A 22,906-nucleotide genomic window follows, 5' to 3' on the forward strand; every position below is an offset into this window, starting at 1 on the left:
CTTCTTTTTCTTTTTCTCTAAATAACGATTTAATAAATTAATAGTTGACAATAACAAGAGAGAATGGTTCCTTATCCATCTCAATAGATATCAAATTGATCATGAACATAAAACAAGCAAGTCAAAGATGGGGATAGAAGATTGAACCTAAGACCATAAATGAGCCGTTAAAAGTTTAAACTTGTTCATTTAATTTCATTTCAAATGCAAGTTGAGCTTGATCGAGCTCACTACTAAACAAGATTACATATTCAAACTTGGTTTATTTTGTTGTTGAATAAGATCGAGTTTGTTCACAAGCTACTTGATTAACCTATTGTTTTCCTATATATATAGAAAAATCAAGACTAAAATATTTTACGCATTCACAAATCTATGAATTTTCACTAAGAATGGATTAATTATATTATTTATAAACTACAAATAATAATTTTATATTATATTAATCTATTTACAAAAATATACAATCTAATCTCAAGTCTATACAAAACTATATTTTTAGACAAATATACATATAAAAATATAATATTTCATATAGTTAAATCGAGCATCATGTTCAGGAACTTGTTCACAAACACATTATTATGCTTGAGTTTAGTTTGTTTAATAATCAAGACTAAACATGAGTTTAAACTTGGCTTATTCGCTGAATGAACAAACATAAACAAATTTTTTTCATGAGCCAAACTCGAGTAATTCATAAATAGTTTGGTTTAATTACCGTCCTAATATTAGAACTCATTTTGCTACAACAAAAGGCCAATTGGGCAAATTGATGAGTCAACAACTATCCTAATTCCACCTAATTATTTTTCCTATCATCCATGAATAAACTAATCATATGACCAAAAACTCTCTCTCTCTCTCTCTCTCTCTCTCTCTCTCTCTCTCTCTCTCTCTCTCTCTCTCTCAAGGCTCCGTTGTCTTCAAGGCTCCGTTGTCTTCAAGAGCGTAAGTAATGGAGGCTATGGTCAACAAAGGTTCCAATGGTAGAGGAAGAGCTAAGGCTCAACTTCTAACTTCACCATCTCTTTTCCCCAAGGGTCCAACTGAACCATTCAAGAGATGGGTTAATGTAGTTGTTCAAGAGAGACTCCAATTAGGTTTTGTGTTACCTAACCAAATTGTGGATGTTTGATCATCCAAGTAAATCGTGGATATCAAGTTTCCAAACCTCTTTTTGGATTGTGTGTCACCTAACCAAAGCATAGATGTTTAACATACACAATACTGAAAATCTCGTAGTTGTAAAGTGTCCAAACCTCCAAATAGTGGATATGTAATGACCCAAGAAAAAGCGCTAGCTACATCTGCGCTATACCTCAAAAGGACTAGTCACAATTGAGGTTCCTTGTAGTTGTTAATAAAGCTCAGTTCAACCCAGTAAATACTCGATGTGGGACTCATCAAACACCCACACACATCAAACAATCAATCAAATTGGGGCATCACAATCTCCCCCACTTAAATCCCTAACGTCCTCATTAGGGCCCACTTTGTGGGGTAATGTCTCTGAGCCCACACGAGATTACCAGGCCGGCTCTGATACCATATGTAACGACCTAAGGAAAAGCGCTAGCCACATCTGCGCTATACCTCAAAAGGACTAGTCACAATTGAGGTTCCTTGTAGTTGTTAATAAAGCCCAGTTCAACCTAGTAAATATCCGATGTGAGACTCATCACACACCCACACACATCAAACAATCAATCAAATTGGGGCATCACAATATTGTAGTGACCCAAAAGGGGGGGTCTTGCATTCCATGGAATCCCACATCGCCTAGGAAAGCACATGAGAATGTGTTTATAAGGAATGACCTCCCTTCAATGTGTAGAGGCCTTTTCCCTATCGCAACCTGGGGAAAAACAAAACCATGAGGGGTATGGACCCCAAAGTGGACAATATCTACACAGTTGGGACGGGGTCATTACAGGATATCTAATATGCACAATTGTGGAAATCCTTTTAAAAGTGTATATATTAGGTTTCTAGTACATAGGCAGGAAAATTATGATATTCTGGAAGTACACAATAATTTTCCTTTGACTATATACTACTAGTATTCAACTATAAAAGATATTATTAAAGTTAGTTTAATGCGTTAAATAGTAAATACTACTAAGTCAAAAGTTAATATTCCTTTTCTTTTTAGCCATATATTATCAGTATTTTAATATTTAAAAAGCCACGCGATAGTAATGATTAGTGAGGAAATAGTTCATATTGCGGCTCAAATTGACAATGCAAGACCACGAAAGCTCAGTCCACAGAATTGCTTATGTAATGACTAGTGAGCACGGTCATATTCAAATTCAATGCCTGCCCATTAGAGATACTATGAAAGGGTAAAGCTTAGGTAAAATTCTTTAATAGTATGTTTGAATGACATGATTTTGGCATTTAGATTTGAATTTGAATTTGAGTTCAGTTGATTAAAATCCAAATAACTTGTTTGAAAATTTTAAAAATGTCAAGGATTTGGATTTAGATTTGAATTTGACAAATCCACCAAGGATTTTAAACATTTTAAAATCCTTGGATTTGAAATAACTCCTAAAATTAAAGGATTTGAAATCTCTTAATTTCAAATTTATTAATTTAAAATCCAAATCCATGTTTCCAAACACAACTTAAGTGTTCGTTCATATTCAAATACATGCATTGACCAATATAAAAACAAACTGTATTATCTTCCCAACACAAGAATTGTAACTCCCAAGAACCTTATAGCTCAACTATTAAATTATTATAAAAAAAATTTGTTAAAAGAAAGAACTGTGATATTTAAACCCTGTTTGGTTTGCTCATAACCCATATCTCAAAATTCATAACCCATAACTCATATCTCAATTTCCACACTAACTCAAATATCTCTAAAATTTGTGTTTGGTTCCAAATCTAAGTTCTATCTCTCAATCTTTAACTCCAATTTTTGGCAAAATGGTGGAGCCTACCCACTATCACTACACAAAATGGTCACAAGGGTACCTGCGGTTGACATTCTCTCTCTACTACTTTCATTTTATTGCTCTGCATTGACCATTACAAAACCCAGCAAGAAACAAATTTTACGCCTATGCACACCACAAAACCTAGCAAGAGACTGATTTCCCTCCCACTTCCAACACCACTTCTCCTCTCTTCCCACTCCAAGTCTCAGAGTTTTTTTTTTTTTTTTTCCTCTTACCTATGCCCAAAAACCACATATAGAAACCCTCTTAAACATACAAACATAGACCCATACACTCAAATCAAAACAGATATGAGTGATGAGAGGGTTTGTATATGTGGTTGTCAAGAACTACTTCAAGGAAATCAAGCATGCAGTTTTAGGCTAGGTTCCCATAAATCTCCCTACCCTGGCGTTATGTCAGCACTTTTTTCTTTTTTTCTTTTTTGAGAAATTGTCCATAATGACGAATAACATGAATTCTTATTTCATTAAATCAACCAACTGATAGCAAATTAACTAAACAGACAGCAAATAGAATTCTCAACAACTTGATAAATTTCAGCTGGAGTCCTGACTTCAAATGTATCACCCACATGACTTTGAGAAATAACATCATGACTTCAAGACTTAAGCTGATCCTTTCAAAGTTTGTCTGCCCATGACTAATTCAAGACAACTTGATCATTACACAAGTTATCAACTAAATAAGAAAACTAGAGGAAGAAGGGCTTTATGACTCTCAAATTGGACATAGAGAATGCACATGATATTATAAAGTTTTGGCTTTTTGTATAAGATTCTCAAAGTTTTAGCTTCAATTATATGAGGATAAATATAGTCCAAGAATGTATATTAGTCTCATATTTCTCTGCCCTTGTCATTGGCTCTCTGCATGGTTTCTTTTAACTGGAGAGGGGGGCTTCATCAAGGAGACCTCTCTCCCTTCCTCTTTATAATAAGTGCTAAAATCGAGCATATTTTGAATGGCTTAAAAGTGTCTAGAATCTAGATCTTGTCCCAGTATGGGGCATCTTCTATTTGCACAGCAGTTACTAATATTTGCTAGTTTAAAAAACAATTTTGGTTCCTCTTTGGGCAAACAGTTAATTTATAATGATCTAGAATGGTCTTAAGCAAGAACATTAGTTATGGACTCTCATCAGAACTAGGTAGTCTCCTTAATCTCAAAGCCTTGCTACCTTCCAGTCAAGATACATGGCCCTTCCATTAAACCCCAACAAATCCAGAAGTCAATATCTAGCATAAATTGTAGGGGGGAAAAGAAAGCATCACAAAGTTCAAAGTTTGGGAATTAGCATCTCTAAAATCGGATGTAACTTCGCGTACCAAACACTTCTCTCATACCCTGTAGAAGCAGAAGCCCTATGCGTAATCCCATTTTAAAAAAATAAAATAAAATAAAACAATAAAATAATAAATAAATAAATAATCAACAGTCGAAGGAAGAGGTGCTATCCCAATCTAAAGAGGTTGCCTATTTCTCCTCTTTACTTGCCGTATTCTTTGGATTTTCCTAAATCTGCCTGCTTTGAAATGGTTGGGGAATAAGAAATGCTTGTATTTAGAATCGTGGCCCCGTGGGATACTATTGTAAGACAAAAGGGGTTGGAGGTTTGGGGATGAGACACGTGAAAGACATAAAATAAAGCACTTGTAGCCAAAATGAGTAGAAACATGCTACCTGACCAAGATATGCTGGGTGAAGATTCTAAATTGAAATACATCTGAGGCAACTCATGAAAGCTAGAGCTCCTGAAAAATGCTATTGGCAGTGGAAATCTATTTTGGGCAGTAAGATTTTATCGCAAAGGGGAGTTTGCTTAAAAGAAGGAAATGTGGTTGGATGTTATGTGATGGAGAAACCTTGGGTTCCTTCCCTCCTAGATTTCAAGCTTAAACCTCCATGTTAATTGGGTTCAAAGTTAATCTATAATAGTCCTATTCAGTGGAAAGGAGACCAATCCATTCAATTTTTTACTCAAGTTAGTTGCAAATATTTTGAGGATAGGAATGAAAACATGTCGAGTTTGATATCAAGATGACAAGACTCAGAGTTAGTTGCAAACATTTTGAGAATAGGAAATAATAACACGTCGAGTTCGATATCAAGATGACAAGACGTATCTCTCTTCTTTTCGGAAGGCATGCTAACGAACTAGTCCATTCTATAGCGCGCTGGGCATCTAATTGTAGCCGAAGAGGAATGTTCACCATCTCTTCACTTCCTGGATCAGTCCTAAGAGCCCAACAAGCTAGTTGTCAAGTCTATTCAGAGATTAATTAATAGAAAAAATCATACCATGCCTGATAAACATTAGATACATATGAATTGACTTCATTATAAATATAATAGCTATATTTAGAATTGGCACCTTGCTTCACCCAAGCTATTGTCCTTTGGAGACATATTTTAGGCAAAGCAAGAACTTGGTGCCCTCCTAGTCAGAAAATTATGCCTGTGTCGACGGAGCAATTAATTTAAAACAGCAATTGGCACGCAGCTGAAATTCACTGAACATATAGAGTAATACCGTTTTCTCATAAGTTTTTCCATAAAAAGCATCTTAATGTATCATATAGTGGAATATAACATTCTTATGACATGATATTCATACATCTTCATTGCAAGGCAAGTTATTCTGAATAACGATATGGTTTTACTGACAGCTACCAACTGCCCAGAGAGTTTTCACTCCGCACGCAGGACTTCAATCTCAAAAACTAGGACAGAGTTAGGCTTTATACCCCAAGCAGCAAAGCCAGAAGAACCATAAGCATAATCAGGAGAGCACTGAAAAATTATCAAACAGGAACACAAGATAAGGAATATTTCTTGTTATGACTCACAAAATGCATGCCAAATGAAAAGCAAAATGACATACAATGGACTTGTAACCTTAAAGCAATTATCTTGAAGAGGCAGAGAAACAGCTTATAAGGTTATGAGTAGCGACAATTTAGGATGTCGAGTTAAGTAATGAAAGAAATTCAAAATTAGGGTGGTGTTTGGCATATAATAGAACCAGGTCAATGTTTTCAATGATAAATTTTAGACTCTAAATTTGGGTCTTTTACATTTTGATCCCTGAAATTCAATTTTGTCCCTAAACTTCCAAACTGCATTTGATGTCATCCTTCAACTGGGCTGCTGTTAAGGCCCCAAAACAATGTAGAACCATATTCTTTCCCATTTTACCTAAACACTCCACACCCCCCCCCCCCCCTTTTTTCTCTCTATTTTTTTTTTTTTCACTTTTCTTTTCTCCTCTAGCCACCCCACTCCTCTACTTCTTACTCTAGCCAAACTAAGCTTCACTCTCAGTTTGAGTTGTTGGTTGTGTGTGGGTGTGGGTTGAAAGCGATTTGGAGTGATGTGCTGATGCCTAACAGCAACGGGTTGGAGGCAATTTGGGATGATGAGCAGCCACCAATGGGTTGAAGGGAAATTGGGGTAGCGGTTTGAGCATTCAGCAGCGTTGATATAGATGTAAATTGACAGTGTATATGTGTTATAAGCAGGATTGGCTGTGTTTGAAGCCTTGGCCAGCAATGGGCTTTGATGGAGGTTCAATGATGGTAGTGGTGATTTGGCTTGGTGCATCGACAGCAGCATGTGTCAGGCAGAGGTAGCTTGGATTTGACTGAATGTTGTAGGTGCAGCAGTAATCTATCAAAATAGGTTGTGCTGCCCGATAGATACAACAGAATTTCAACTTATGGCGTCCGCTCTATGATGATTGCTTTTTACCATTAGGCCAAGACACCAATTGGTTTTTTTGGTGTAGGTAGGGTTTGAAGCCCTAATTTCCTATTTGAAGACAAGAGGCTTAACCATTTAAGCTAATTGGAACCTACAAAGTTTGACAGCTACATCATTGAAGATGTTAATCCCACTGGCTGCATTGAAAAGTTCCAATCTTCTGCTTACTCCAACGAAAGCCCAATACTTCTCAATTCCAATATCAATCATATCCAGGGGGGTGGGTTAATCGCTTTTTTTTTTTTCCTTCGGTAGTCATTCATTTTTCTATGTTCTTTTTTCTTTACAATATCTTTTGCCAGTGTGTGAAAAAGCCATCCTGATATACAATTCCAGAAATTCCTCCTTCAATAGAATAGGATTTCATTTTCCTAATCCTTTTTTATTTCCCTCTAGTTTGGAGAACAATAGCATGAGATAGGTGATCTGAGTTAAAGAATCAGGGGAAAATTTTTATATAAAATTAAGGCAAAAACTGTTGCAAATTCAACTATATAAAAGAGGCCGGTGGTGGGCAAGGTAATGTGAAAGGGGCAGATGGAAAGGGGTGGGGGGGGGGGGGGGGGGGGGGGGGAAGGGAATTAAGGGCAAAATGAGAAATAATTTCAAAACTACATTTTTTCAACAGTAACTAGCTAGTGGATGGAAGTGCCACATTGAACACGGTCTCATAGTTTAAGGACAAAATTGAACATTATGGACTAAAATGAAAACAAAACAAACCTAGACACTGTAAAATATAATTGAGACCAAATTTTTTGATTCAGAGAACTAGTTCTAAAATAAAACCCTTCAAATTCAACTTCTGCTCCATTTAGAACTGGAGCAGATACCCACAAAAAATCAACTTCAAATTCTTAATCTTTCCAATGGACATTCCCACCAAAACAAATTTTAAATATTCACTTTTTTAAAAGCATACATAGTCCCACCCAAAAGATATTTTAAATTTTACATTTCCAGATAAATATTCCTACAAAAACTACTTCCTTCTTTTAAAAGTAAATAAAAAATTCCTTCCCAATTAATTTTGAACTTTCAACATTATAATTATAAATATAAGCCAGGAGGATAGAAAGGATTAGGTTTATAATAAGGCTTCAACAATAAATTTTTCATAGCAGAAATGAAGAAAAGGGTGATAATTCACAAATGAGACATTGCAAATCAGATGTGGCAATTGCAAATTTTAGGACTAGGGTTTAATTATTGTTGTTGTTGTATGTGAGAAGAAAAACAATATAGTTAATGTGTGTGGTTTTCTTGGTTGTATAATTACCAACTTATGTCATTAAAATGCTGTGGCTCTTCATAATATAGTCTGTGTGTGTGTGTGTGTTAAGTTCACTATAGAGTATAAACAAAATAGATATAAACTAAAAAAGTTTCAATCAGACTTTTGAGAAATTTCATATTAACCAAAACTATATAATTCATATATAGACCAGTTGGATATCAAATAAAACCAATTTGATCAGGTTTCAACTTTGGAGCAATTTATATGAAAAACTAAACCGGTTCCATAGTTTAGCACACAAAGCCTAGGGCATTAGTTAAGAATGTATCAAGAACATTAATCCAACAAATATGCAGAACATACAAATTTTTTAGACAGTTAAAAGAAAGAAAAAAAGGTTTGATCCAGGACCTCATGTTACAAAAAATGTGTATGGTGCTAATATAATCGCAACCTATGAGAAAGTTCATAATGTTCATTCCCCAAAAATGACAAACAAGTGAAACATGCCAAAGATGACACCATGTCCCATAATGGAAGTTTTCCAAAGATGACACCATTGAACTTCAAAATACTTTCAGATTCCATTTGATGTACAAAAATATAGAAATTTGAAATAGTAAAAGTAGCACATAAATTGATTATTACCCGCAGACGAGCAACTTCTCCCAATTGCATTCCCAACACACCTTCATCCCATCCTACAAATTGGTTCAAAGGGAAAAATAATTACTTCCAAAGGTATACTCTATAAATCTGCTAAACCAAAAAGAATGAACTCCTTAACATGAAATATGAAGGAAAAAAAAAATTCAAGTTGTACGATAAATCTGCCATTCGGCTATTTATAGTGAATTCTCTTTAAACTGTATGAAAAAACAGAACATAGTGGTCATATCATTTATCTTGAGACATTTGATCCATATAGAAAATATGTAACTTGCTACAATGTTTAACCATTAGTTCTCATACGACAGCACCGAATATTCAGACCTTCCACCTAATCAACAACAGTAGCAGATTGGCAAATTTTATCAGGCAAAGAGCAACAGAGAAGAGAAAATGGGTGATCAAGGTTGATGGGACAAAACAAGGTCAAGCTTCAATTTGGAGTATCAAGCCTATCTTTCTACCCATAAACCAAATACTGCTAAACTTTTGTGACAACACACGGATATACTAGATCTCGAACCCACGACCTCATTCCCTACCTTCCTTTTACAAGTAAATGAGACATCATTTGAGCCAGAGTTCATTGCCTAAATACTGCTAAACTTATCAGACTAAACAACAAAATCATACAAGAAAGCAACCCAATGACACTAACTGGTCAGAACTTTGTGGTCGTAACAAAATAAACTTTGTGGTTTCAAAATCAACAAATTAAACGCCTAGCCTATATTAAATTCCAAACACAATGTCATTCCACATTAGTTTGTTACACCCCTAGACTAGAAGGTTAAAACTGTAATTTTGCCTATGTTTTATTTGCAGAACATAGAATATGAAACAACAAAATCGGTAGAGTTACCTTTAATTACAGAACCTTGGCCAATTTTGAAGCTGAATGGCTCTTGCCCAGGATCCTTTGTACTAAACAAACCATGACAAATATGAAATATATTAGTAAATAAGACTTCTCATTCAAATCAAAATTTTCAAAAATAAAAAGGTAGTACGATCCTTACCTCCAAAATTTTTGAGAGAGATCACCATTTTTCCCTGAAAAAAAAATAAATAAATAATAATAATAATAAATAAATAAATAAATAAAAAAAGGTTGAGAGAGAGAGAGAGAGGGTAACCGTAGCCAGTGCAGTGGACGGTGACGTTCTGACCGGGTACAGGCTTGGGACCGGTTCCGGGTCTCAAAACTTCCTTCTCCACTCCCATCTTTGTTTTCAGTCTTTGCTTTCTTTGATTTAGGGTTTTGTTCGATCCAACACTCGACCTCGATTTGCCCCTTCACACGCTTTATAAGTGTTTTTTTTTTTTTTTAGATGAGATTTATTTATTTATTTTATCTGTCCTACCATTTAAGGGTTTCTTGTTTAAACCGGATTTTTTTTGTTCTAAAATACCTCAACGTCCTTATGTTTAAATAGAGATAAATTAAAGGACAATTCGATAACAATATAATTCTAACTTTCACTAAAACATTACCTAAAAAATAGGGTCACTTTCCTGATGATTTTCAAATTTATTTATTCATTTATAAATTAGATTCTTAAAATAAAAATTATATATATAAAATAAATAAATAAAAACATAGATTTTTTTTTTTACTACAACCACTTAAAAAAAAAAAAAAAAAAAAGCCTTATCACACACGCAAAGTGCGTGTGATAAGGCTAGTTTATTTTAGGCAACCGGAGGTTTTTTTTTTTTTTCTTTCAAAGCAGAAAGCAACCCGAGTTGATAAAAAATAAATGTACATGCTGAATTGCTCGGTGAGTGATGAACACTTTGTACATAGACTCATCACTCATAATTCGTTACTTCAACAAGTTGTAAAGTTGGATGTGTTCATAGTATTGTTTTGATAAAGAATTAATATAGATTTAGCAATTATTTAGATATTACCAAAAAAAAAAAAAGGAAAAATGCACAAAAATTCCTATAGTTTTCCTAATATACAAAATCTCTTGATTTTGGTATTATTTTATGTATAAATACCATTGATTGTGTAACACTTAACTCCATAAGGTTTTTAAGTGTAACTAAAAATCCTCACTTGATATTGTTTTACATGAAAATACAATTATTGTAGGACTAAGAATACTAAGTGTTTGTCTGTAAACAACTTATTTGGTTAAAACTGAAAACTTTTTTGCTAAAAGTATTGTACATAAAGCTTAAAGATAGCTGAAATAGTACAGTGAAACCTATAAATAGTACCAAAAAGTGCAATGGAACCAATAAATAGTATCAAAAATAAGTTAAATAGTAAAAATAAAAACTGACTTTTTAAACCAATGCCAAATGCATACTAAATGTTATCGGTGGATCTTTAACTCAAGTGCCTTTATAACCCAAGAAACTTAACCAATCTTCCCCACAATAAGTAATCTTTCCAAAATGGATTTTTTATTGGACCCAACTTGACAACAGCTTTTAAATATAAAACCCAATTCGAATGTGAGTACATGTCTTCTCACTTATTTGAGCACTCCTTAGCCCACTAGCACAACACTGTTATGTGATAGTCTATCCACAGTGCATACAAGTCTTCTATGAACAAACAAGGCATATTAAGATTAAGGCTCAGTTTGTTTTGCCTTCAAACTGATTCCGGAAATGCTTTTCCGGAAAAGTGGATATTTGGCTGTTACTGAAAATTCGGTCAAACTGAAAATGTTTTCAGTTTGACCGTAAAATAAGGTTGAGAGGGCGGAAAATAATTTTCGTTCTCATTTTCACTTCAAATCACTTCCGCCCCAAGAAAATAGAAGAGAGAGAGAAACAGTAAGGAAGAGAGATCACACCAGCACCCCAGCACTGGCAAAGGCGAGATTGATCCACATCCAAGAGCTTCGATGAACCCAGAAAACCCAAGACCGAGCTCATTCGTCGAGCAATGCCCAAAGAGAGAGAGAAAGAGAGAGAGAGATCGCGTCGTCGAACCCATTCCTCAGATCACAAACCCAGAAATCGTCAAACCCATTCGTCATCGATTGTCGCGAACCCAGAAATCGTCAAACCCATTCGCCACCGATCGTCGCGAACCCAGAAATCGTCGCACCATTCGTCAAACCCAAGATCGTCCCGCCGAATCGCCGATCTGCTTGCTCTAGGTCGATCTCATTGCCAATCCGCTTGCTCTCTTTGATCTCTGATTTTCTTGTTGTTGTTGTGGTGGCGTGGATGGTTCTTGTTTTGTTGTTCTCTGATTTTGGGTTGATCTCTGATTTAATGAATCTTTTTTTGTTAGGTATTGAGAATTTGGGTTTTGTTGGATTTGATGATATATTTGTTTGGAAGCTGAGAAAATGTGAGAAACATGATAAAAATGGGTTTTCTAGAGCATTTTCAAGAATACAACCAAACACCAGAAAATATTTTCCAAAATATTTTTTGGAATGCAACCAAACACTTAAAAATATTTTCCTATCATGAAAATATTTTCCTTTCCGGAAAATATTTTACATCCAACCAAACACAGCCTAATTGTCACTTCATTCGACAATACTTCTAGTAGTATAGTCTCCACCTCCACTCGATTTTTTTGAAGACCAACTTGCACACATCTTCACCAAATCAAATTTGCTTGACTGCTTTGGTGGTGATCTTGCTTCCATTATCCAAAACATTTGCCTAACCACTTTCGTGATCTTGTTTCCAAAATCCAAATGATTTTCTCCACTCTACCACAAGATTAAGAGAGATGTTAGCATATAGCTGTGACATTTGCCATATATGCTTTTGACACATGCTCAAATGCACCTATTCTTCATTTAAACATAATTAAGGGCCCCTCAAATCAACTTCTATTGTATATTTATAAAGATCATTTGTAAATGTACGGGACACACAAATAATATACAGAAGGCAAACAATGTATTCTTCTCCCTCTTCTTTCCCCTCTCTCTTAATTTCAACAACAGTCATGCTAATAAAATAAATAAATCTTCTATAAGGTTAATATCATTTCATGAATGATGACAAATAATGAAGAATAAGGCTCAGTTTGGATCCACGTTTGCGTTTACGTTTGATATAAATTGCTGGGACCCACACTACAAAACGTGGAAATGGGAAACGCAAAGCTGAAAGCTGGGAAACACAAAAAATGGATTCGCAACGCACCATTTTATTAATCCAAAGCGTTCTGTACTGTTCATGGACCAGGCTCTTATGCGTTGAAAATAAGCTGCTTCATTCTCATCACAGATATGCAGCGTTTCATTAAAACCGGTCTTGCGCGTCCTGTTCATTCTTGCGCGTCCTGTTCATTCTTGTGAGCATACTGTGTGAACAAAACCACACAGCTGTTCTGATGCCCATCAAAACGGTGCGCTGCCTCTCAACAACTATTTTCACAAACCTGAAAGCTTTCTTTTCTTCTCTCTCTCAACTACCTTGGTTCAATGCCTTCAATGCTGGTTGTTGCTCCGTCCGAATCGTCTTCAATGCTTTGCACCTACCCACAAACCACAAAACCATCAAAACAGAGAAGGAAAGGAACTCAGAAACCCATTACGCATTCCTCTCTGAACCACTCCCCTCTGTTCTTCCTTCACTCGAGCGAACCTCCTCTCCGCTGTGGACACCATTGCCACCGCTGTGGACACCGTTGCTGCCACTGTGGGTCTCCGCATTCACCGGTAAGAGTCAAATAACTTCTCATGCTCTCTGATCTGTTGGTGTGGTTATATTGTTTTCCATGAGACATTTCATTAATCTGTGGTTTTCTCTGATCTGTTTGTGTTCAATGTTTGTGCCTTTTTTTTTATGTGTTTTCCATGACACTATAAAAGTAGGTTTCTTGATCCTTCGTGTAAACCTCTGTTGTATTTGGATATATGTATGAGTTTACTTTTCATTTTGCCTAACTGATTATGATTATGCACACAAACTACTTGTTGAAATGCGTCAATGAGGCATTTCATCAATTTGTGGTTTTCTCCGATCTGTTTGTGTTCAATGTTTGTGCCTTTTTTTTATGTGTTTTCCATGACAGTATAAAAGTAGGTTTCTTGATCCTTCGTGTAAGCCTTTGTTGTATTTGGAATGACCCTAAGGATCTACAAGCTTTTTGTCAGTTCTGTGCTGCTCAAGTCCTAGCCGGCCAGAGGAAATGAGGATTTCTGACCAAAATTGGGGTTGACAACGTGATTGAGCAGTTGGGTAACATGGGAAAAGTGGTGACTCACCTTCAGATTAAAAACAAATGGGATCATCTGAAAAAAGGGTGGAAGGATTATAACCAGTGTTTTGACAATGAGACTGGGTTGGGTTATGATGCTGGAACTGGGATGCTTGAGGCCCCTGATGAGTGGTGGACTCAAAAGATTGCGGTTAATTCACGTTACATAATTATGAAATTCTTTATTGTCTACAACTATATTATTGTGTTCTAACTACTGGTTGTCCACACGTAGGCATGTCCCATTGCAAAAACCTTTAAAAATAAAGTTTTGCCGAATCGTGACTACCTGAACATCATGTATGGAGGCACGGTTGCAACGGGGAAAAATGCGTTCTGCACGAGCGGTCAATTACCAAAGGAAACCACCGAAGGGTCTGGGGACTCTGCTGATAGCACAGAATTTGTTGACCCCTAATGTGAACCGTTTGTGAATGTTGACGCAATGGAGGTTGAAGGTCCATCATCATCGAGGGCAGGACCAGTAGTGAGTAAGGGGAAAGGCTTGGCAACTAGTGTCCACCTTTTCAAGCCAATGTACAAGAAATAAATAAAAAAGCATTCAGTTGCGCAAGAGATGTCCGACTCTTTGAAGAGCATCTCAAATGTTATTGTTGAGAGTAGAAGTGTAAGTACACGTAAGGATATTGCTTCCACAGCAACTACTCAAGTTAAAGCCATTTTGGACATGGTGTTGAGTCTTCCAGGGGTGTACTCGGGTCATTACCTTCATCTGTTCAGCACCATCTACTTCATGGAAAAAGAGTGGAGTAGGCACATGTTTCCTGCACTTGGCGATAACAAGGATGTCCAACTGAAGTGGCTAGAAAAAGAGTACCAAAGGCACCCTGAATTTTATATTGACTGAAGGAAAGAAAATTGTCTCGATAGGAACACGGGCTTGGTGTAGTAATCGGATTTTCAGTGTTGTACTTGTTGCACTATTGTTTTTTTTTTTTTTTTTATTGGTAGAAACTAAAGCTTACCATGGGTGTGTATGTAAGACAATGCTCATCATTCCTATGTCAACTTCTCGGTATATTTATATATGTTTTCCCAATGCCTCTTTTAGCTATCTTTTTTGTATTTTTGATGGTTATGCATTGTTATTTGTGGTAAACTTTGATGATGGTCGTTTATGTTTGGCAAGAAGAAGTCATGGGATATATATTATCCTTGAAGCAAGTTCTATGTGTTGTGGTTGTTTTTTTGGTTCTGTCAATATATTTATCCACGGTTGGTTGTTTGACTGATTTTAGCCATTTGTATTAAACAGGGTTGGTTGTTGAACTGTGCAATATTTCTCCTTATAACATTGTTTGACCATGCAACCAGCCCTGTTTGACTGTGCAATGGCTGAAAAAATAATGTTATGGCTGGTTGCACAGTCAAACAGGGCTGGAAAAACAATGTTATGGCTGGTTGCACAGTCAAACAGGGTTGCAATATTGTTTCCAGCCCTGTGCAATATTGACTGTGCTCTCACATACATATAATAGTCACATTTTTATTAACTCCTCTATGCTAACAAAGAGTTTTCTTACTTATTAACTCCTCTAGTCACAGTACAAACCTTTTAGTCATAATTTATATTAAAAATATATATAGCATAGTATTACATATTAGGCTGTACAAATTGAACTCCAAGGCTGGTTGTTTGACTGATTGCAGCCATTTATTAGTCAACCTTTACACCCTAATGAGTGTATATACACAGTAAGAGAAGCTATGAGTGTATATGAGAGTGTTGGTTAGTAGTCACTGGTACTGTTCACACAACCCCTACTATTTTTGTGCCCCTATTGTTCACACAGCCCATATTGGCAGTAACATTGAACATTGATTTCTAAACTTCCTTTTCAAGGCATGGTATTAACATGATTTTAACATGGTTGTAGGATATCTATTTTGCAGTTCAGACTCAAACTCAGGGGGTGCATCAGGGCTGCATTAGTCGCTGCATCAGGTGCTGCATCAAAGTACATCAGGTGCTGCATCAGGGTGCATCAGCTGTTGCATTAAGGGGTGCATCAAGATATAAATTGAAATGTAACTGTAGTAGGATTGGCTGAAGTCACTAATAGGTATTTTGGTTAATTTCAATATTTTTGTTAGGCATATATGCTTCTTTCCTTAAAGACTCTTTCTTTTGTTCATCTTCTACTTATGAGGACCTAATTGGTTGAACATTACTACTTACTGGCATGACTATTGTTTACATGTTGCACTTTTGTGCTTTACATTTTCTGGAATGATAAAATCACATCAAGGTATTCCTTATGGTTTACTCAAACTACTTTTATTCTTCTGCAGTTGCCAATCTTAAAGCCTTATAAAATTCATATCTCTAGTTTCAATCTTCCCCTGCCTTTCTCTTGAGGCATGACTCATTGACTCCGATAGTGAAATTTTTTACTCATGTGTATTAGTAGAAGCTATCAATTGATATTTTTTTTTTCTTTGAGGGACATTTTTTTTCTATTCTATACATAATATTCCAAAATGAAATTAGAAAAGAATTGGGAAGGGAAAATGCTGATTTGAACCATAAATGGGACTAAAATTTTTATGTAGCTGCATTAAGAAATTACTGAATTGACAAGAGATTACATATCTCTACATTGAAACAAACAAGCTAGTATCTAAAACAGTACACCTAAGTATGCTTCAAGTGCTAGACTAAAATAGTACAACCAAACATGACAAAAACAATCACTTAAGCAAGAATTTTTGCATGCATCCTCACTGACTATTTGATAATCATAGTCATTGGGTGGACAATCCATGTTAATCAACTCTGTGACTGTGATATAGAAATGTTGATCTGACTGCTCCAATCCTTCATCACAAGTTTGTGGAGCAAAGTTTTGCTTGCATCCTTTTACCTTATTATCTGAATCCAGATAAGCATAACCTGGTAGACAGTTGCAGATTGGTTCCTGATGATAACCTAGTGTTCAATAGCTATTAAATCCACAAGGTGCTGCACCAACATATAGTGAGAAGGCCTAGCATATATCTGAAGGAATGTTAGATGTAATTGACCATGCTAGAAGCCACACTCCAGCACTTGTGCCATTGGCCTTGGGGTAAATGTATTGCCTAAAATTTCCATCATAATCTAAAGTTCCTCTCTGAAAGAAATCTATTGTTGAAACTGGGTTCTTTGATATAAGGTCCAGTAGAGTTCCATTTCTTGCCATAATGTAGATGTTGCCAGATTGGTTGAAAAGAAACTGAATGCCAGTACCCATTGTATTGCTTTCCCAATACTTCTCACAAAATTAAGTGTGACATCAAAAAGGGACAGTACAAGATCTCCATCGGATTGTAGAAGAAATTGGAAGTTTCCAATTGATTAATTTGTTTCTGATACACGAGAAACAAGTATGCTGTCTTGATTTAGTACTTGAGTTGGCAATATGGTGGCAGTTGGAGAGTTAAAGCTTTCCCATAAGTTGACATAATCTTGTCTTGCAAGCACAAAGTTCCCAGTGTTGAGCATGGATACATAGTTAACTCCACTAGCATCAACATCAGCAGCCCAAACCTGCTGCATATTTGTGTCGGAGAGAACTAGCTGGCCACCTGTTGTAAGCTCAACTTTGGATCCATTTTGGACTAGATTATTTCCATTGGCTGACCAAATTATGGTTTTTTCTGGGATTTTGTCAAACCATATAGCTAGTAAAAAGTTTATAGCAAAAATTGGTCGGAATCCAAAAGCAAACTCACCAGATGGTGGATTCCAGGAAGAGTTATCATCAAGAGCAATGAGATAAGATCCCAAGCTATTGTTTGCATTAGTTTGAGCCAAAGTGGAAGGGGGAAGCAGCCAAAGAAGGAACAAGTAATGGATATGGTGTGACAGAGCAAAAGCCATGGTTAGAAGTCGGAGTTTGTTATGCTACAACAAAGATTGTAGTATAGAGAAAACCTCAAATCTTATTATTTTGGACATCAAACTGAACTGAAAGCTTAAGGGCTTAAAAGTTTAGTGGCAAAATTAAGATGCAATACTCCCCAAAATCCAGAGGATAGCAAGAGAGTTTTCTGGAGCAAAGATACTATATAAATCTTTCCTGAAACGAGCAAATATGTTAGTGAATTATCACATGAGATCTTTAGTTATATTTTTATTGATGCTACATGTCCTATATAGTGAAGCACCATATCAGAGTAGGTTAGACTCTACAAAATGACACACTTTTTTTTTTTTTTTTTTTTTTTTTTTTTTTTTTTTTTTTTTTTTTTTTTTTTTCATGATTGAAACAATTACAAATGTTTCAAATAAAGTAATAGTTCTGATAATATATATAAATATTTCTTGATTCTCCTGTTGGAGTTGGTTTTTCTTATTCGAACACTTCCTCCGATGTGCTGAATAATGGAGATAAAAAAACTGGTATTGCTTGGATTATTTAGTGTGTGTTTGGGTTCGACTTAAGTTGCGTTGCGTTTCTTGTTCCTGCGTTTCTATTTTTTTTTTTTTTTTTTTTTTTTCACGCGTTTTGTTTTGGAGTAATGCGGTTACTGTTCATTGAACAGTAACCGCAAATATTGACTTTCTGTAGTGAACAGTGCACATATGCACTGTTCACGGACCCACAAATTACACTTTTCAGCAACTTTTTCATTAAAAATGGGTCCCACGGTACTATTCACACATTTAAAAATTATTTTACTACAGTGTTTTCAGTTTTCAATTTTCAGTTTCAGCAAAATAAGTTCTATCCAAACACACCCTTAATTTTGTGCTTCTGCTTTGAACAGTTTATTATTGTTGCTAGCTTTTGTACCTTAAATTCATCATTTTCTGGTTTGCAACCAAGGACTCTCTAGCATTTTTATTGAAGTGCCTTGAGCGCTTTCCTCAGTTCAAAGGAAGAGACTTTTATATTACAGGAGAGAGCTATGCAGGTTGAGTTCAATCTTTGTATATAGTTATTAATCTAAAGTAATGCCAATGTTTTTGTTTCTACACCATTGAATAGATGACACTAAAAAGCCTCTGTAGGTCTGTTATTCCAAATACACGATATATGGGCCTTTTCCAAGCATCACTTATTGTTGGGTTAAAATTAGGGACAGTGAATTATTGGTACATGTCATGTTATTCCGTGTTGCTGAATTTGAATATCTATTAAACCACAAGTATCTTATTCTTCTGATTCTTTACAACCTTCATGAAGCAGATGCCATGGGTTCGGATCCTGTTGTTTGATATAGGAAAAGGAAAAACCTCTCAATAATAATTAAAAGACACAAACATAGTGTTTGTCATAGTACATGGTTGTTTGGGAAAATAGAAAGAATGATTTACTAGATTGAACATGCTATATGGAGTCAGTGAGCCTAGAGTTTTGAAGATGTGAGAGAGAGTTAATAAAGGGACTAAAACAAGAAATGGAATTAAAAATTTTTCATTCTAATCACGGGTGGATCTTCATCTATTCAATCCTAGCAGGCCATTGTAAAGGACATACAAATGCTTTCCACCTACTAATCATCTGAAAGGAATTTTAAGGATAAATCCTTTAGATTGACCAAATTCTACCTAAATAGTCATAAAATGGTATCATTGTCGTAAAAGAATTACAAAGTAATATATTATGCTTATAATGTGGAATTATTTTAGTAATTTCATCACCTTACTACCCTCCACATCCATCCCATTGTATAAAATTATTTTATATCATTGCAGCAGTAGTAATTACAACACTTATGTAAAACAAGGGAAGTAAGACCTCCATTTCATGCTTATATGCAATCGTTTGATTATTGGAGTAAGGCTTCCATTTCATGCTTTCCTTATTCTACTAATGCTTAAGTATTAATATCTGACATGATGTTCAATGGAATTGGTTTTGTATTTCAATGTTTTAAATCAATTTGCTTATGCATTTTGGGAAACTTCTATATATATATATATATATATATATATATGTAAGCAAGTAGAGATAATAATTAAATATATGTATTTCAATATTTTATACTTCCACCTAAGTGTTGAGAGTTTCTTTTGTTGTGTTGGGATATACAAGGAGAAATAGGCATTAATGTAGACTCAAGGTATACAAAAGGATGGATTTGCTAAACGACTCATCTGATTCCCAGCACCAGTAAGTTTCTATACTTTCCCCTCTAGATGTGAATATACAATTTGTAGAAATCTTAGATGAAATCATGAAAGCATATACTTAGGATTGTTAATTTAGCCTACATTTTTATTTTTATTTTACTAACCTATGTATTATAGTATCACATTAGTATTTGTACATATGCAGGGACAATGACTTCGACCTAAGCGACGACATTGTACTCGCAGAATATATAGCAGGGTGTTCATATGCAGTTTACGTGAATACCTATATGACCAAAATACCATTGCATACGAATATACAAAGTGGGTATGAATGGGTACAGTATACATTAACTAGAAATGAGGAGAAATGTCGAAGAAATTTTAGAATGTCAAGCCATGTGTTTGGACAACTGTGTAATACATTGCGCCAGTATGGATATAACGGTACCAAAAGAATTTGCTTGGAAGAGTCTTTGGCAATAACATTGGTGGTACTTGGTCATGCTGATGGTAACAGATGGGTACAGGAAAGATTTCAGCAATTGTTAGCCACCGTTATGGCACCGGACATTATCAAGCCTGTTGATCGTACATTTCAAGATGTGCCACAACATATTCAGCATTCAAGTTGATATTGGCCACATTTCAAGGTGCTTTCTGAATTTGGTATCTTCACTTGATTTTATTCAATTATCTTTATGGTTATACCATGTATTTAATTTCACATTTGATTTTTGTTGCACTGGTTAGGATTGCATTGGTGCGATTGATGGGGTCCACATCTCCATGGTCATACCAGATGAGGAGCAACACCCGTACTATGGCAGGAAGGGGATCACCACAACAAATTGCATGTGCGCGTGTGACTTTGACATGAAATTCACATTCGCATGTGTTGGATGGGAAGGGTCAGCGCAAGACACGAGGATTTTTTTAAGCTGCCTCAATAATGAGAGTGACAACTTCCCAAAAGCTCCAGCTGGTTAGTAAATATGCAGTTTAATTACAGTATTAAAGTATGTATTAATGTAGTGAAAATGCTAATGTAATAAACGTTTTCATCTATAGAAAAGTATTATCTTGTTGATTCAGGATACCCTATGAAGAAAGGGTTCCTTGCACCATATAAGGGGGAGAGGTACCACATCCCCGAATTTCAGCCTTATGAAGTGCTGCATTGTCCAGAGAACAGATTTAATTATCTCCATTTGTCACTCCGTTCGGTCATAGAACGAACTTTTGGAGTTTGGAAGAATAAATGGAAAATTTTGAGAAATATGCTAGGGAAGAGTATACATAGTCAATCGAAAATCATTGTTGCTACAATGGTTCTTCACAATTTCGTTAGAGTACATGAGATAAACAATAATGTTAATAGTTCTAGATATACAGGGGGCGAGAGAGGTCATTACGATGCCGTGGCACATGCAATCTCAATCTTGGACGAACCTGAGATGAAACAAGTTCGTGACAATATCACAGCATCGATATGTGCAGACGATAATTGAGTATGGTGACTATTATTTTTGTCACAATAGAAATTTAGTGTGGTTGAAAATACCATTGACATTATGGAAATTTTTTTGTGGGGACCAAATTGGACAGTTCACAAACTTCAATATTGTATTACCATTTTTTGTTATATTGTTGGTAAGCACAACTGAGGGCTCACAAAACTTGATTGTAATACCATTGCAGCATGCATTTGTATATAATCGTTACACGTGAAACTCATGGGTATTGCAACAGTAGATGTCAAGATTACAAGGGGCTTATAAATAGACCCCAATCTTATTTGAACAAGAGATAAACAATACTAGAAAACATAAAACCCATTTGTATACAGGAGAGAGTATAGCTTCAACATAATTAAGATTGTACTCTTTCTACATATGCAGCAACCTAGCTTTGGGTCACAGAGTACCATTACATAGCAAAGCATAACGCCTAGTTAAAACTGCATGAAAAAAGCCATCAACTTCCTTTGTAAGAAGATCTATAGTCCCTGTGGAAGTCCCTCTGCTCTCCTTGACAAATCTGAAACGGAATTTTGGAATGCTTCCACTTTAATAGGGTCCACACCACCTTGGATCATGGGATACAATTTCTTTACACTTGTATCAACTGTTTCGAGCTTTTTCAAAACTGTAAATCTTCCACTTGAATATAAATTTCTAATTTCGCTATTAATGCTAGTTTGCAAACCGGTAAAAGCTTGAGCCCACAAAACCCTTTGTCATCAACATTCAAATTAAACAACTCTATTGCAGAACCAGAGAAGGGTGAAGAAAAGACATTGCAGATAAATACCATCTCCACCTTAACCCCATACATAGCACACATTAAAACCTTCCCTTTGGCTGAGTTCGTAACCTTGTCCTTTGGGTTAAGCTTTCTCAGCCTCCCACCCAAGGTTTCCTCAAAATTGTTCAACAGTAAAAGAGGCCTTTTAGACAAATTGCAACCCTTGGGTGATATCATCCGGAAAGGATTTCCAAAACGGAAGAAGGGATGGGGTAAGTCATGTGGACGACTCATGTCAATGAATTAACTGCACAAGAAAGTTAAAACGTGCAGGGATGACATTAGAAAAAGCATCAGAAAAACCATAAGACAAAGCACCAATTTCCTGCACCATATGAAAATAATTAATACAATTCAGCATTTTTGCTTGCAGCATAAACAATTCCTTGACACAACAGCAGGAAAGTAATCATTTCAGTAAAGATGTTTCTACCCAAACACCTACCTATGGATAATAACTAGAACCAAACAGAATACTTCTAGAACTATAAACATAAGTGCAATTATCATTATGAACTATAAAAGTAGAGATTTTTTATTTTTCAGATTTAATAACTCACCATCAGGAAACAACAACAACAACAACAACCATGCCATCTCAGCAATATAATTAAGCTACAGACTAATCCCTTGACTTCCTTCAAATCATATTCATACAACAGATCTAGATCCCATAA

The 22,906-nt window shown here is 35.6% G+C and overlaps 3 protein-coding genes across 4 annotated transcripts; 2 read left to right on the top strand and 1 right to left on the bottom strand.

Moving 5' to 3' along the window:
• Window positions 1-5,467: 5,467 nt before the first annotated feature.
• Window positions 5,468-9,979, bottom strand: LOC126706098 (peptidyl-prolyl cis-trans isomerase FKBP12). 2 transcript variants are annotated; one of them, XM_050405367.1, is made up of 5 exons: window positions 9,780-9,978; window positions 9,663-9,696; window positions 9,506-9,567; window positions 8,623-8,675; window positions 5,468-5,768 (listed from the first exon to the last, which is right to left on the bottom strand). In XM_050405367.1, exons 1-5 carry the CDS (start codon window positions 9,865-9,867, stop codon window positions 5,667-5,669), a joined length of 339 nt encoding a protein of 112 aa, XP_050261324.1. In that variant the 5' UTR covers window positions 9,868-9,978; the 3' UTR covers window positions 5,468-5,666. The 2 variants fall into 2 exon arrangements, with proteins under 2 accessions (XP_050261324.1, XP_050261323.1); XM_050405366.1 differs by lacking the exon at window positions 5,468-5,768 and having other exon boundaries at window positions 8,398-8,675; window positions 9,780-9,979.
• A 3,847-nt stretch (window positions 9,980-13,826) lies between these two features.
• LOC126704868 (L10-interacting MYB domain-containing protein-like) lies at window positions 13,827-14,258 on the top strand. Its single transcript, XM_050403861.1, has 2 exons — window positions 13,827-13,991; window positions 14,076-14,258. The coding sequence occupies exons 1-2, from the start codon at window positions 13,827-13,829 to the stop codon at window positions 14,256-14,258; spliced, it is 348 nt and encodes a 115-aa protein (XP_050259818.1).
• Window positions 14,259-19,924: 5,666 nt separating this feature from the next.
• Window positions 19,925-21,433, top strand: LOC126704869 (uncharacterized). Its single transcript, XM_050403862.1, has 4 exons — window positions 19,925-19,962; window positions 20,128-20,527; window positions 20,676-20,907; window positions 20,994-21,433. The coding sequence occupies exons 1-4, from the start codon at window positions 19,925-19,927 to the stop codon at window positions 21,431-21,433; spliced, it is 1,110 nt and encodes a 369-aa protein (XP_050259819.1).
• The last annotated feature ends 1,473 nt before the right edge of the window (window positions 21,434-22,906 follow it).

This window comes from Quercus robur, chromosome 11 (assembly GCF_932294415.1).
Source record: "Quercus robur chromosome 11, dhQueRobu3.1, whole genome shotgun sequence".
Lineage (NCBI taxonomy): Eukaryota > Viridiplantae > Streptophyta > Magnoliopsida > Fagales > Fagaceae > Quercus > Quercus robur.

Coding starts and splice junctions, on each gene's coding strand:
- LOC126706098 (XM_050405366.1), bottom strand. CDS start 9,867: ATGGGAGTGGAGAAGGAAGTTTTGAGACCCGGAACCGGTCCCAAGCCT. Junction 9,697..9,779: donor CGTCCACTGCACTGGCTACG/GTTACCCTCTCT, acceptor TTTTTTTTTCAG/GGAAAAATGGTGATCTCTCT. Junction 8,676..9,505: donor CCAAGGTTCTGTAATTAAAG/GTAACTCTACCG, acceptor ACCAATTTGTAG/GATGGGATGAAGGTGTGTTG.
- LOC126704868 (XM_050403861.1), top strand. CDS start 13,827: ATGGGAAAAGTGGTGACTCACCTTCAGATTAAAAACAAATGGGATCAT. Junction 13,992..14,075: donor GGTGGACTCAAAAGATTGCG/GTTAATTCACGT, acceptor GTCCACACGTAG/GCATGTCCCATTGCAAAAAC.
- LOC126704869 (XM_050403862.1), top strand. CDS start 19,925: ATGGATTTGCTAAACGACTCATCTGATTCCCAGCACCA. Junction 20,528..20,675: donor TTGATCGTACATTTCAAGAT/GTGCCACAACAT, acceptor TGCACTGGTTAG/GATTGCATTGGTGCGATTGA. Junction 20,908..20,993: donor CTTCCCAAAAGCTCCAGCTG/GTTAGTAAATAT, acceptor TTTCATCTATAG/AAAAGTATTATCTTGTTGAT.